At 44.2% G+C, this 15,367-nt stretch overlaps 1 protein-coding gene across 8 annotated transcripts in view; it reads left to right on the top strand.

Moving 5' to 3' along the window:
• The window catches only part of PRKAG2 (protein kinase AMP-activated non-catalytic subunit gamma 2), a 296,870-nt gene extending 282,848 nt beyond the window's left edge, over nucleotides 1-14,022 (top strand). For all 8 annotated transcript variants that reach the window (XM_061166155.1, XM_061166154.1, XM_061166157.1 and 5 more), the window contains 5 exons: nucleotides 2,505-2,670; nucleotides 3,176-3,213; nucleotides 4,668-4,814; nucleotides 8,807-8,900; nucleotides 13,067-14,022. In XM_061166155.1, the coding sequence (XP_061022138.1) occupies nucleotides 2,505-2,670; nucleotides 3,176-3,213; nucleotides 4,668-4,814; nucleotides 8,807-8,900; nucleotides 13,067-13,098 (477 nt within the window). In that variant the 3' untranslated portion in view covers nucleotides 13,099-14,022. The remainder of the gene's footprint in view (nucleotides 1-2,504; nucleotides 2,671-3,175; nucleotides 3,214-4,667; nucleotides 4,815-8,806; nucleotides 8,901-13,066) is intronic.
• The last annotated feature ends 1,345 nt before the right edge of the window (nucleotides 14,023-15,367 follow it).

Here is a 15,367-nt window from a genome sequence, read left to right as displayed (position 1 = left end):
CTTGGAATTCTCTATTTAAATAAGAATATTTTTATCGCTTGAAATGAGGGGACATAAAGCAATTTGCAGGTCAGTCTAATTAAGGATAGACTTAAGATAACGAGCCAGATTGCCTTATTAAGCTTTATTGGTATCATGGTTTTGGAAATATATTCAAAAAGTCTTGTCCCCCGGATTATCTTATTATTATAAGTGCAGCAGTGATGGAAAAACCCAAAACAAATAAAATTTTGACCAAGAGAATACCATGTTGGTCCAAATGAGGGCTATATTTTCTGTAGGTTTTGCCAACTGTGTTTGAAATAAGATGGCTTCATAATCAGCAAAAAAGTAGAACCTCTTTGCTTCACAGTGTTAAAAAGAGGCTCAGGGGACCAGAATGTTTACAGAAGGGCTTTAATCTTTTTTTCTCTCTGATTACATGCACTGAAATTGAGGTTATAAGTAATTGGTCAGCTGGAACCAGTAGGTGGCCTCATTCATGGTTCAGAAGAGATCATATTAAGAATCATTCTTTAAAAGAAGGTGAAACCTGCATGAGGTTAGCGTTGCTGTCTTCCCTCCAGCTTCAGAGAAGGAAGTCATGTAGCATCTGGTGTGACACGCAAGAGCTCAGCTGCTCTTGGGACCTGCCCCCACCCCCCAAACCCCTCTCCAGACAGCAGCACAGAGAGTTTACTTAAGACTGGGAGGGGAAACGCCTTGTCCATCAGACCAGCCCTGTGTTCTAGTAAGTTTGTGTAAATGCAACCCTCTTCATGCTTAAATGCATAGAAAAAGTAGGAAGGAGAAGAGCTAATTTAAAAAAAAAAAAAAAAAACACGTGAAGTTTGGTAGAGACAGTCCAGGGAAGAACTACAGAGGCATGGGTTTTGATGGTCAGACTCCCCGTCTGCCGTGGGCTGGATGCAGTCCCCTGGCTCTGAGCTCCAGCAGGACCCCGGGCAGGGGCTGGGCCAGGCCCTTCGCCCACACACCCCTCGGAGTCATCATTTAAAAAGAATACCAATCATGAGCACCGAACACCACTAAGCACTGACGCTGTGTCAGGCACTTCACATGATAAACCTGATCCCCGCCACCACCCTTCTCAGGTAGGTATTTTTACTCATCTGATTCGTAAGCGATACAGTTCAGCGAGGTGGTGTGGCTTCCCCACGGTAGCCCTCGCTGCCCCTGGGCCCCTCGGGAGGTGGCTCGGGTCCTAGCACTCAGGGCGCCTGGCTCACAGACCCAGACCCCCGGTGGCCGAGCTCCAGCCCGCTTCCACGGCCGCACTGTCGAGGAAGAGCCACCCCCAATTGGAGACAGGCCTTGGGCGGTTTTTCTCTTCTGTACAAAGGAGAGGAGGTTGCCTCTGCCAGTCCTGCCTTCTATTTGGGCCAATATGGTCATTACAGTCATGCTGTTAGAGTGTCCAGCTAGGAATTTCCAGATAAAAAATGAAGAATTCTAAAGCCTGATTCTTACTGACTTGAAAGCACTCTCTCAGAAGCAGTAGCGTTGCCCCTGGAGACATTTGCCCATTAGCCCGAGTGGACAGTGTGGATCAGGGGTTAGTGATCCTGCATCGAGATGGGCTAGGTGACCTAATAGGCCTTTCTTTTTTTTTTTCTCTAAATTTCTAGGATTCTCATGATTTGAATATTGATGAACTCTTTGACTTGAACATTTTGTTTCTTCTAATTGTTCATCTTTTCCTGATAATTATAAGGTACACCAGGAGGACGGAATCAACTGTGCCCTTTATAAAAGGTGGATTTTTGAAACCATAGAACCTTGTTTTGTTTTAGTCAAACGTGACCCTAGGCTTCTCTCTTCTGATTTCTCCCTCCTCCTCTAAAACAGCCCATGAAAAGAAAAGTTAACTTTTAAATGTTCTAATTCTGTTCGGTTGGCTTGTTCTTGTTCCTCGTAGACAAAAATTGAAGTCCTCCAAAGGAGAATTCGGGATGTTAGAGGTGGGATGGGGTGAGAACTGGCTTAGTCGCTCAGCTAGCCACCATCCAACACTTCGGGTTTGGAAGCGTGTGGCTTCTTAGTAACTGTTACTTAAAGATGACAGCAGGACCACGAATTTAACAGGAACAATTTTAAAAGGTTCTTGGTGGCTGATGGGCCTTAGTATCCAAACAGACTTGTTCCCTTCTGTCCACTTTCCCAGTGAATGAAGAGGAGAAAATGTTAGTACTCTGCAGCATTTTACTAAGTACTTAAATAGAAGCTTAGACATACAATCTGGCTTGAACAAAAGACACAGTCCTTATATGTAACATTTTCATATTAACTTACTAAGTACTTAAATAGAAGCTTAGACATACAGGCTGGTTTGAACAAAGACACAGTCCTTATATGTAACATTTTCATATTAATTCAGATTTCTGAGTAGATTTCTAGAAAAGACTAACTAATTTGTTGCACATAGTTTTTCATCAAGTGTGGACATGTGAACATTAACAGGGTGTGTCTTGGCTCTAGAGCATCTGTACTATCTTCCTGTCTAGATGTCTGATATGCCAAAGCCTGCCTTCATGAAGCAGAACCTCGAGGCACTTGGAATCGGGACCTACCATAACATCGCCTTCATACACCCGGACACTCCCATCATTAAAGCCTTGAACGTTTTCGTGGAAAGACGAGTGTCAGCCTTGCCCGTGGTGGACGAGTCAGGTCTGTGTGCTAAGCCATACCTGTTGTCTCCTTAGGGTAAAGTGTGTGTGTTAGTCGCTCAGTCGTGTCCGACTCTTTGTGACCCCATGGACTGTAGCCCGCCGGGCTCCTCTGTCCTTAGAATTCTCCAGGCAAGAATACTGGAGTGGGTTGCCATTTCCTCCTTCAGAGGATCTTCCTGACCCACAGATCAAACCTGGGTCTCCTGCATTGCAGACAGATTCTTTACCGTCTGAGCCACTAGGGAAGCCCCGCTTAGGATAAAATTATTGTTAAATGACCTGGCATATCAGATAAGTGGGGAAAAGGAAAACTTAGATCAGGGAGCACTCAGCGTAATAAGAATCATATTTTCCATTAAGATGTGATTTCATAACTGTTTTTAAGCAGACAAGTTTATTTTGTTTAGCAGTATTTAATTCCTAGTGATTATCTAGTTAAAATTGATATTAAATGCTACTTTTTTATTTCTAAGACTTTTTCTAACATATATTTTTATTTTTAGGAAAAGTTGTAGATATTTATTCCAAATTTGATGTAATTGTAAGTATTTTTAATTTTGTTAAACCTGTCGTCTAGAATGCCCATGAAGCATATTCATTACTCTGTTTTTGTGATTTTTCCTAACTTAATAATTCCTGGCTTATTTGAGGATGAGGATCTTATCAGAGAATTCCATAGACTCCCCCATAATAATTGTACTTATATTGGTATTTTATTCATTGATTTAGCAGTGAATAACATACTAGCAGCATTTTATAATTCTTTTTCACATCAGCCATGACTTATCTGTTACTATAGCACGTGTGTATATTAAGTGGTCATGTTTCTGTGTGGGAGACAGTAATTCATTCTGCCAACAGGCGTGGGCCTAATACACACCTGGATCCCTGGGTACACATATACCCCACTACTTGCTGATTGGCAACAGCTGTTCTAAAGAGGACAGCAAACTTATTACATAGCGTTATATAAAGATCTTCTTTAATCCCTGGTTTATTCTTCTTTAACTCCTGGTTTAAATTTACTAGATTGATTTTGGTGCTACATCCTTCCACTTGGTGCTTTCCCCCCACCCGACTCATTTAAATGCATTTCCTTAGACTTTTACATTAATTCTAAGAAAGGGAACTGAAACTTTGATAGCCCCAAACATGCATATCTTTTTTTTTTCTTTTTTTTGCCACAATATTGACTGCAGCATTTAAGTATTCTTTTGTAGCTGTCTCAAACCCTTATGTTTCATCCTATTCCATTTAACATAATAGACACCATAAAACAGGCTTACTGGAATCTGGTTGGGTGGGACCCCTATAAGCTTAATTAGAGCCTTAAGAACCATTCAGATCTACAGGACTTCCTCCACGAGTACTTGGTCCTGACTGCTCCCCACCCCCAAGCCTTCCTAGCAGAAACCTTCTTCCCCAGCCCTGGGGACTTCTCACCCTTGGCAAATGTTAGTCCACCTCTCAGAAGACTTTATACATCAGGGAACAACCTGTAGAGTAAGAGGGAGAGGGATAAATTGGAGTTTGGGATTAGCAGATAAAAATTACTATACATAAAATAGATGAAGAAGATCCTACTATAGAGCACAGGAAACTATACTTAAGATCTGGTAATAACCTAAATGAAAAAATACGTATCTGTGACTAATTCACTTTGCTGTATGCCAAAGAGTAACACTACCTTGTAAGTCAACTATATTTCAATTAGAAAAAAAAAAAAGAACCCTACTGGGTAAAAATGGGGGACTCTTCCATAGGTCACACAGTCAGAATTTAACACAATTGCTTCATAGTAAAAGTATACCTTATAAGCTTTACTGTTGATAAGATGATGAAATAACAGTACCGATGGCATGTGTTAAGCTGGTACTATGGTACTAAATTAAGATGAACATTAATGTTTTTTTAAAAATCAGGTTGCTTTGAACTTACTTTGGTCATTAATGTGAATGGAAACAAAGGATATAACTCACTGCTACTTAATTACAGAACCTTGCTGCTGAAAAAACGTACAACAATCTAGACATCACAGTGACCCAGGCCCTACAGCATCGGTCGCAGTATTTCGAGGGTGTAGTGAAGTGCAGTAAGCTGGAGATACTGGAGACCATCGTGGACAGAATCGTGAGAGCGGAGGTGAGGCGGCTATGCGCACACACACACGTCCCTCCCACCTCCCTCCTTCCTTCCCTCCACCAGCACTAACTAGGAAGCAGGGCCCCAGGGATTCGGAGTCACAGGAGCAGCCCCTGAGGCAGCCTTCCAGTCCAGTCACATGGCAGTCTCTTGCTGTAGAGTGTATCGCGCGTCTTGGCGCTTAGTAGGTCATCTGTGAATGGCCACTGAATTAAATTTATAAGTCCTGATGTCATAGCTGAATCAAATAATTGGGTAGGCTACTTTCATGGTTTTAAAACTTAAGAAAACAGAAGTCCCAAGAGCTTTAAGTTTCATTAGGGTGTTAGTGAATTTAAAGCTATAGATGTAATTATATGGTTTTAACAAAGTAAGTCAATAAAACTGTGTTCTGATCTTTTATTAAGTTAGAGTAATTGTCTTCCTATCAGTGTGTCTTTTCCTGATTTAAACCGTAAATGGTCAGTCCATCTCCTGACCCTCAGCCTCATGTCCCCTTTTATTTTACTGCTTGTAAGATTTTTTAGTATACTTTGCATAACACTCTAAATAAAAGATGCACAGGATCACCCCCATAGTGTATCGAATACATTAAACCCATCCTCAGAAATTTCTTTCCTTTCTTGTTAGGGATAGGGAATTACCCTCTTTATCAGCCTTTAGGACTGAAGCATGGATGCGACTGTGTTCCTCCTAACCCCTAACTGGGCAAAAGCCATTCATCAGTCTGCTCGGATTTATATTTAAATGCAAGGATGCAGTCCCAGAAGAAAAGTACCTGAGTGTTTCTAGGCTCGTGGCGGGTGACCTCAGCCTGCGTTCTGACTCTTCCCTGCGAAGTTGTGTGGAGTCTGGAGTCCCTGCTCAGGAGCCGGTGACACCCAAGCCCACCAGCCCTGCCCGTGTCACACGTGTGAAGAGCCCCACTGCCCTGCCCGTGTCACACGTGTGAAGAGCCCCACTGCTGTCTCGGGGCTGGTGTGAAGAGCCCCGCTGCCCCGTCTCGGGGCTGGTGTGAAGAGCCCCGCTGCCCCGTCTCGGGGCTGGTGTGAAGAGCCCCGCTGCCCCGTCTCGGGGCTGGTGTGAAGAGCCCCGCTGCCCCGTCTCGGGGCTGGTGTGAAGAGCCCCGCTGCCCCGTCTCGGGGCTGGTGTGAAGAGCTCCCCTGCCCCGTCTCGGAGCTGGTGTGAAGAGCCCCGCTGCCCCGTCTCGGGGCTGGTGTGAAGAGCTCCCCTGCCCCGTCTCGGGGCTGGTGTGAAGAGCCCCGCTGCCATCTCGGGGCTGGTGTGAAGAGCCCCGCTGCCCCGTCTCGGGGCTGGTGTGAAGAGCCCCGCTGCCATCTCGGGGCTGGTGTGAAGAGCCCCACTGCCGTCTCGGGGCTGGTGTGAAGAGCTCCCCTGCCCCGTCTCGGGGCTGGTGTGAAGAGCCCCGCTGCCGTCTCGGGGCTGGTGTGAAGAGCCCCGCTGCCGTCTCGGGGCTGGTGTGAAGAGCTCCCCTGCCCCGTCTCGGGGCTGGGGTGAAGAGCCCCGCTGCCGTCTCGGGGCTGGTGTGAAGAGCCCCACTGCCCCGTCTCGGGGCTGGTGTGAAGAGCCCCGCTGCCGTCTCGGGGCTGGTGTGAAGAGCTCCCCTGCCCCGTCTCGGGGCTGGTGTGAAGAGCTCCGCTGCCGTCTCGGGGCTGGTGTGAAGAGCCCCGCTGCCGTCTCGGGGCTGGTGTGAAGAGCCCCGCTGCCGTCTCGGGGCTGGTGTGAAGAGCCCCGCTGCCGTCTCGGGGCTGGTGTGAAGAGCTCCCCTGCCCCGTCTCGGGGCTGGGGTGAAGAGCCCCGCTGCCGTCTCGGGGCTGGTGTGAAGAGCCCCACTGCCCCGTCTCGGGGCTGGTGTGAAGAGCCCCGCTGCCGTCTCGGGGCTGGTGTGAAGAGCCCCACTGCCATCTCAGGGCTGACGCCCCAGCTTCAGCCGCCAGGCTTTACCCTGTTTCCCTAGCCTCAACATGAAGGCTTTCCTTTTCCTACTTGACTTTAATACCCATTACTAGTTTTCCAAAGGGCTTTAAGTGGCTTAGGAGTACATCTGAGCTTCCTATTGTTCTTTTATGTGCCTTTTGAAGATCATAAGAAATCCCTCCGTAATTATAAGGACAATGGACCACATCCATCTGAGGGACTCCTTTATAATGATTAAGGATCATGTTAAGGGAGGATGCTCTTGATATGGAAAAACAATATATTGCCAAGAAGAAAGGCCAATATAAAGTGTAATCCTTTGTGTGAACATAAAGCTCACATGCATAGAAAAGAGTCTAGAAGGACTTACACCTCAGTATTGACACGGCTATTTCTGGGGACCTGAGGACGTGGGGAATGCCAACACTCCAGCGTACTCCCACGCCCCTGTTTAAGCGTGTGTTACTGTCACATAAAAGAAGAAAGTGATTGGCTTGTCCTGGAAGTTCATCGAATGAGCAACACAAATTTCACTGTAATATGAAATAGGTCATTGAGGAAAATAAAGACATAATTAAAGTTTTCTTGTTACCCATCTTGACTTTTTTCCTCATTAATTATTTTCCACCAAAATATGTTGAAGCTGAAAACTGGGGACAAAGACCAGTTTTTAGCTTCAACATGTTTTGTTAGGAGAAGGGTATACATCAGCGATGAATATATCAGTGATGATTTGCCTTATTTATATAATGAATATCACACTAGCTTTTAGAAAAGGAACATCTGTAAGTTTAGACTCACCAACAAATACAATACTTTTGGTGCAACTAATTCTAGGTGAAATGGTTTCCCCTTGACATTTAGTAGTTCAAAAGAGAGTCATTTATCATTATTAAAAATTAACAACCGTGTCTAGTATAGAATATAAAGCATTCTCTGACCCTAACTGTCAAGCATCAATTTATGATCACAGTTAATAGATAACTGTGTTATATCACAGGGTGATTGAAGAACCTAAGTTGTTCTAGAGGAGCTTTTAAAAGAAATGTACGATTAGCATGATTAAGATGACAGAGTAATTTCCTTTTTAACCTAAAAGCAAGCTATGATGTCAGAAGCGTCACCAACACAGTATCATTCGAGACAGACTTTGAAAAGGATTCCCCTCCTCCCTCCATCTCCTTCCTGTGCGCCCCACCCCTGATTCTGCACCAGCCAGGGTTTCTGTGGTCAATTTGAGGAAGAGAATCTCCAAGCTGGCCACCGGCATGTGGTTGCCTCAGGCCTGAATCCTAAAGCTCATACATCAGAGAAGCTCTGTGCTCTCTCTCTCTTTCCTAAGGACACCTTGTTACAGTAATACCTCAGACATTGTCCACTTATAAAAAGGCTTTCAAGTAGAAAACAGGACATGAATGTAATTTATTTCACTGTATTATAGTTGATTATCCTGTTGTTATTAATATATGAACTTCATAGAGAAAAGAGAAAAAATAATCTTAAGCATAGTGACCTTTTAGTTTTGCTGTTTATTTGGACTTCTCTGCCATGTAAAACAGTTATCTGATAGTTACTAGAAACCAAAGTACAATGGTAAAAAAATCTAAAACCATTCAAGAGATTATAGCTACATGAAATTCCTACTACTACACTTCATGTTTTGAGTTGTATCTTTCATGTATTAATATTTTGAAAATAGAAAGCTCAGCCAGACATAGCCAGCCAGTGTTTCTTGTGTGCATGAGGGCTCAGTTGCTTCTGTCGTGTCCGACTCTTTGCAATGCTTTGGACTGTAGCCCTCCAGGCTCCTCTGTCCATGGGGATTCTCTGAGCAAGAATACTGGAGTGGGTTGCCATGCCTTCCTCCAGAGGATCTTTCTGACCCAGGGATCAAACCCAGGTCTCCTGCATCGCAGGCAGATTCTGTATTGTCTGAGCCACTAGAGGTTGTTACTCACTGTATAGTACATGAAAGATTTTCTTTCTAAGGTTCACTTCAAAACTTGACTTATTTCAGCTTTCACATGTGGGGCCTCCTCTTCTCTCGTTTGCAGGTCCATCGGCTGGTGGTCGTCAATGAAGCCGATAGTATTGTGGGAATTATTTCCCTGTCCGATATCCTGCAGGCCCTGATACTCACCCCCGCAGGTATAAATGCTAGTGTCTGACCTTCACCGTAAGTATATGGGCAGGGGGTGGGGGCGCGCAGTAAGCCCTTCCCTAGCACCTGCCAGCCGCAGCCTTCTCTACAGTACCTCATCAAGCATTTTCATTTTTGTTGTGGTTTTGAAGTTTCACTGTCCTACTTGAGAGAGAAAAGTTTATAGAAAAGTATTCTGACTTAGGAGCATCCTATCGATACCCAGTCCTTGGGTAATCAAGGACTCATTGCCATGTTCATCATAACCTTTTCCTTTAAAAAGAGTTCCTCGGTTTCACTTTATTTTTAGGGCTGCTAACTGGAAATGAGGAAAGAAATTCTTTGGGATCCACCTATTGAAACCATCCTTGGGTTCAGGCCCTAGGTTGGGAAGATCCCCTGGAGAAGAAAATGGCAACCCACTCTAGTATTCTTGCCTGGAGAATCCCATGGACGGAGGAGACTGGCAGGCTACAGTCCATGGGGTCACAAAGAATTGGACACGAATGAGTGACTAACACTTTGACTTTCACCCTTCGAAAAGAACTTACTAGTAGTGACTATATCAAACAAATGAGCTGCACAAACTTTTCCATTAATAGTGTATTAATAGTTAATTACATTAACTGCCAAATGACATTTGGTGACTAAACTCATTTTCTGCCAGATTCACTCTAAGCAAACCCACAGGTCACAGTCGGGAGCCTGCAAGACTGGGGAGGGGGCTTTAAAAGAGAGAAGTTGGTGTTGCTTCCATACCACATGTTTACTAGATGGGTCCTAAAACCACCACCCCCGCCTCTACCCGCCCCCGCCCCCCATCCCACCGTACTAAGCATTTACAGGTAGCCCAGCCTCAGGCCTTGTGAGGCCTGACCTCACAGGCCAAGACCGGAGAGTAAATGATATGCCCTTTGAACTCTTAAGTTAAACATTAAAATTTGCATTTACTAGGGTATTGATTTTCCTTTAGTTCAGAAATTAATCAGACTAGCTACAACCAGTTTTTACAATTGGCCCGTGACCTGAACTGGCCCATGACCTGAAGATACCCGCCCTAAAGGAACCCCCACCACCAGCAGGAAGCAGACCCCACTAAGCGAGAAGGGCAGGGGCGGGGGCGTGGCCCCAGGGGACGGGGCTCTCGGAGCTGCAGCCGCACCTGGCCGGTGTCGGAAAAGTCCAGGGGGCCCAGCCTACGTCTGCCAAGTCGCACCTCTCGAGATGGGGCTTGCCGCAGTCATTTTCAAATCTCGGACATTACAGAACTTCATTTTAAGGACAAGTTTCAGGACAGCGTTAGAGGTCAACCTCTGCACACACCCCATGCGATCAGCCTCCAAGTCCAGCCACCACCGTGCAGCTGACCCCTCACCCATGTCATTCCTCATCCCCCTTTCCTTCTGGAAACCAGTCCTCTGTTCTCCATGTGTTTTTGTCATTATTTCATTAGTTTTGGCTCAGGGTTTTGGGGTTTTTTTTTTTCCTTAAGATTCCACATATGAATGAAATCCTATGGTGTTTATCTTTTCCTGTCTTATTTCATGCTGAAATAAGTGAAAGATCCATCCACATTGTCAAAAATGGCAGGATTTCATTTTTTTCCTGCTCATGATAATCTCTACAGTCATGAAATTAGAAAAGGACTAAAAGAATGTGAGATTGTCCATAGCATTACTTACAGTAACCTAACACTGGGAATAACCCAGACATCTTTGAGCGCAAGAATGGACAGACTGCATTCTGTCCGTTGGTGGAATGGGTGGATGGTGAACGCACAGCTGTATCTGACAGTGGACGAACCTCACAGACAAACCATAGAGCGAGGAAGCAGGGCCAGTGTGGAGAGTGTGGTTCCACTGGTGTACAGCTGACCCTTGAACACTACGGGTCCACTTCTACGTGGAATTTTTTCAGTAGTAAAGACTGCAGTCCCACACAGCCCATGGCTGGTTGAATCCACAGAGGCGGAACCAAGGATGCGAGGGGAATCGTGGGTACAGAGGCCAAGCTATATGCAGTGCCCCGGCCCCTATGTTCACGGGTCAGCTCTACAGCACCTCCATGCACGTTAGGGAAAGGAGTCTCCTCCACTGAGGCTCATCCCCACGGCCACGTCATTTGGCACCTTGAGAAAAAGACACCCCTTTTCTAGCCGGCTGGCCCTGGGCCAAGGCACACAGCTTGCTGGGCAGAGTCAGACCAAACGTCAGCTCGCTTCTGTCCCCGAGGCCAAGATTCTTTGTGCATCACAAATTCACAGTAAGCAATTCTTGATCCTGTCTGTGCCTTGGCGTCAGAAACCAGAAGAATGAGAATGTTCATCTGGGCAAGTTTAAATTTCCATCCAGATTGGATTTTTTTTTAAATTCTAAGTCACTCATGCAAGTCAGCATTAATGAGAATGCAAGAAGGAAACCTGGGCCACAGCTGGATTTGAAATGTATGTTAACACAGAAATAGCATTATGAAGACAGGGATAGTCAAATTAAGAGTTCTTTCTAGTACAGTGGATGTAACATTGTTTATTTAAGGACGTGCCCTGTGCTCCCAGTAACTGGATTATCCATGAGCCTTGGGGGCAGAGCTCTCTTGGAATGGGGGAGCACCTCCTTCAGACCAGAGGTTCCCACACACCGGTCACAGTGTGGTGGGAGTGTCAAACCAGAGGTCCCGCTTGGGCAGCCAACTCCACGCTCCGCCTGCTCTCCCCCTGAGCTGTAAAGATTGTGGGCCAGCTCAAGGCTCCCCTGTGCAGCCTCCACCCCTTCTACAGAATGAGCAGCCAACACAGGCCTCCTGTTCCTCCAGAGATCTGTACCCTGATTGAAACCACACCGCGAGGCCCCACGCCCAGGATGAGCACTGTGCGGTGGATGTTTAGGGGATAATGAGTAAGAGATGCTTTTGAAAGCATCACTATTATGTGAAGAAAAGGGCAGTTCAGTTCAGTTGCTCAGTGGTGTCCAACTCTGCCACCCCATGGACTGCAGCACACCAGGCCTCCCTGTCCATCACCAACTCCCAGAGCTTGCTCAAACTCATGTCCATCGAGTTGGTGATGCCATCCAACCATGTCATCCTCTGTTGTCCCCTTCTCCTCCCGCCTTCCATCTTTCCCAGCATCAGGGTCTTTTCCAATGAGTCAGTTCTTCACATCAGGTGGCCAAAGTATTGGAATTTCAGCTTCAGCATCAGTCCTTCCAATGAACATTCAGGACTGATCGCCTTTAGGATGGACTGGTTGGATCTCCTTGCAGTCCAAGGGATTCTCAAGTCTTCTCCAATACTACAGTTCAAAAGCATCAATTCTTTGGCGCTCAGCTTTCTTTATGGTCCAATTCTCACATCCATACATAGCTACTGGAAAAACCATAGCTTTGACTAGACGGATCTTTGTTGGCAAAATAATGTCTCTGCTTTTACCAGTAGTTATTCTTTTCACTGGATAATGGACACAGTTCCCCATTAAGGATACTGATTTGATATATAACATTTTCTCTTGTTGAAAAAAGTTTTAGCTATAGTTCATTGTCTGGCTTATCTCAGGTGTTTCAAGCGAACTTAAGTATCTACACATTACACATGCAACCAGTGAGTCAACAGCCCAATTGCAGTAGCTACAATCTTTTAACCCCTTATTTTTATAGATTATTAATCTCTTTCAAAATGAACTGTCTTCTAGTGTCTGATGAGAGAACAGAGAAGCTGTTGTAATGAAAAAATAAAAACAGCTGCCCCCTCCCAACCCATTTAGAAATATCCTGGCCAGATGAGAGTAGGTGTTAGGGGCAGGTACTGTCAACATGTTACAATGTGGTTTTTTTTTCACATTTTTTGTAAGTATATACAACGGAAGTACTCTGCACCTTTGCTAAAACTTAAATACACATTTCTTTTTAAAATTTTTAGCAGCAAAACCCTCTTCTTTTCAAATTAAACCTTGCACAGTTAGAGTTACAATATGCAGTATGGATTAAAGGCATGCTGCAGCCATGGGGGGGGCAGGGGGTGGAGCCCGGACCCACCTGCTCATCACCCACAACTCATGAGGCTCTGCAGGTGAGGGTAGGAGCCATGGGGTGGAGAACCACCTCTGTGCGCACCTAGGACCGGTGCAGTGGCAACATACTTTTACATTGCTTTGAAACCTCCATTTCCTATCTCCTGGCAGGTGCCAAACAGAAGGAAACAGAAGCCGAGTGACCCCCGTGAGCGGAGGAGCCCTCGCAGGAGAACTTGAACAAAGATGCTGGGTCACGCTTTGCCTCATGAACATGGACCGCGATGAACACAGCAAAAATGACTGAGAACATGTGGTATCAGGGTTTAGCGATGGGTTGTTTTTTTTTTTTTTCCCAGTGATGTTGACACGAAGCATAAAAAGAGAAAGACTGTATGTGTTTGAAGATTTCAAGCTTGCATTAAAAGACTGTTCTCAGACCGCCGTCTGAAAGATTTCAAATGCTGTATGTCATTAAAGTGCACTGTGTCCTGCGTTTTTATTCTTTTTCATGTTAAAGAAGTCACTGGTATCTTAACAGGCAGCATGACATAAGGCGAGTGTGTGGCCTATTGAGAACTAGTGCCTTATGTCGGAACAGCGGCCCATCATCCCCGCTGCCCGCGGCGGCTGGAACGTGTCCTGGCGAAGCGGCACTGCTGGAGTGTGAACGTCTCTGAACCTGTACCAAATCAGTTTGTCTTCATTCAGTTTGTTGACTAGCTGTAATCTGAATATAAATAATTTACTTTATATAAAATTTTAATGATGGTCTTACGTTTAAGTGTTCCATTCTGAACCATAGTGTAAAACAAGGCTGACTTACAGCAGCTTTATTTATTTTTTACTTCCATGCAATTTTTTTACACATCTTTTTGGTGGGTAAACTTCACCATACCCATGAATAAACCATTGGTTGCTACTTTAAAAGGGCAGATTTCTCGTCATTTCAGTTCGGACTTGGAAAGGATAAGACTTCTCAGAGAGCCACTGTTGGGTTTTAAAAGCTGACATTTCTAACAGCATGTGTGGGAACCTGCTCTGCAGGGCTGCAAACAAAGTGCCCGGAAGATGTCTATTTTTTTTCTTGTGTTTTGACATGAAAATCATGATGTCTGTATGACTGCTGATGCGATTGTTTTGTAAATTTTACTGTGGCATATACAGTATTGTCATATGGTTGAGGAGAAACACAATGTTTCCTAGTGTAAGTGCTCTGAAAATGTTGACACTGTGTGTGTGTGTGTGTATATACACACACGAGTATAGTTTGGTTTTTTGTTTTGGGGTGTTTTTTTTTTTTTTTTTTTTGCAGATTGGAAACTTAAAATAAATCTTACTATCTGCCGTCTTGTTAAAGAAGTTCTTTAAAATACTTTGTATTTCAACACACAATTAAAATCCTACATGCAATTTCCCACTTAGATCTTTCTCCCCAAATAAAGGAGAACATGCATTCTCCTATTCTTTTTTACATCAACAGGAAAAAAAACCTTAATGATTTGATTCGTAAACTTTCTCTCTCTCCATTATTAAATAAAACATTTTATTTAAAATTTCCATGCATATTTTATTATGCTAGGGATCAATTTTTTCATCTAACAGGCCAAATATGAAAGATTTTGCCTGTTTTCCCCATAGAAACAGTAGTGTTTGTGATTTAGGTTAATGGTAAATCTTGGAGAACAATGAAATATCAGAGAAAGTTAAAAAAAAATACTGGGTAATAAACCTGACCAAGAAGATATGCTAAGAACTATAAAACACTGATGAAGGAAATTGAAGGTGATTCAAAAAAATGGAAATAAATCCCATGCTCTTAGACTGGAAGAATTGACGTTGTTAAAATGGCCGTGTTACCCAAAGCAGTCTATAGATTTAATGCAATCCCTATCAAGTTACTCATGACATTTTTTACTAGAACAAATAATACTAAAATTTATATGGAAACACAAAAGACCCAAAACACAAAAGAATTGCCAAAGCAATACCAAGCAAAAAATAAAGCTAGAGGCATAACCCTCACAGACTTCAGACACTACTACAAAGCTACAGTAATCAGAACAGTCTGGTATTGGCAAAAAACAAAACAAAACAAAACAAAAACCAGACATATGAATCAGAGGAAGAGAATAGAGAGTCCACTAATAAATCCACACACTTACAGTCTTCAACAGAGGAAGCAAGAATACACAATGGAAAAAAGACAGTCTCTTCAACGAGTGGTGCTGGGAAAGCTGGACAGCTGTATGTAGATCAATGACGTTCAAACACACCACACAATACACAGAAATAAACCCAAAATGACTTAATTACAAGACATGACACCATAAAACTAGAACATGGGCCAAGCATTCTCTGACATAAATAGTACCAAATTTTTTTTTAGGTCAGTCTCTCAAGACACAAGTAAAAGCAAAAATAAAGGGGACCTAATCAAACATTAAAAGACACTTACTCCTTGGAAGGAAA

The sequence above is a fragment of the Dama dama genome, chromosome 18 (genome assembly GCF_033118175.1).
Source record: "Dama dama isolate Ldn47 chromosome 18, ASM3311817v1, whole genome shotgun sequence".
In the NCBI taxonomy this organism is placed as follows: Eukaryota; Metazoa; Chordata; class Mammalia; order Artiodactyla; family Cervidae; genus Dama; species Dama dama.
This window is presented reverse-complemented; position numbering and strand designations above follow the sequence as displayed.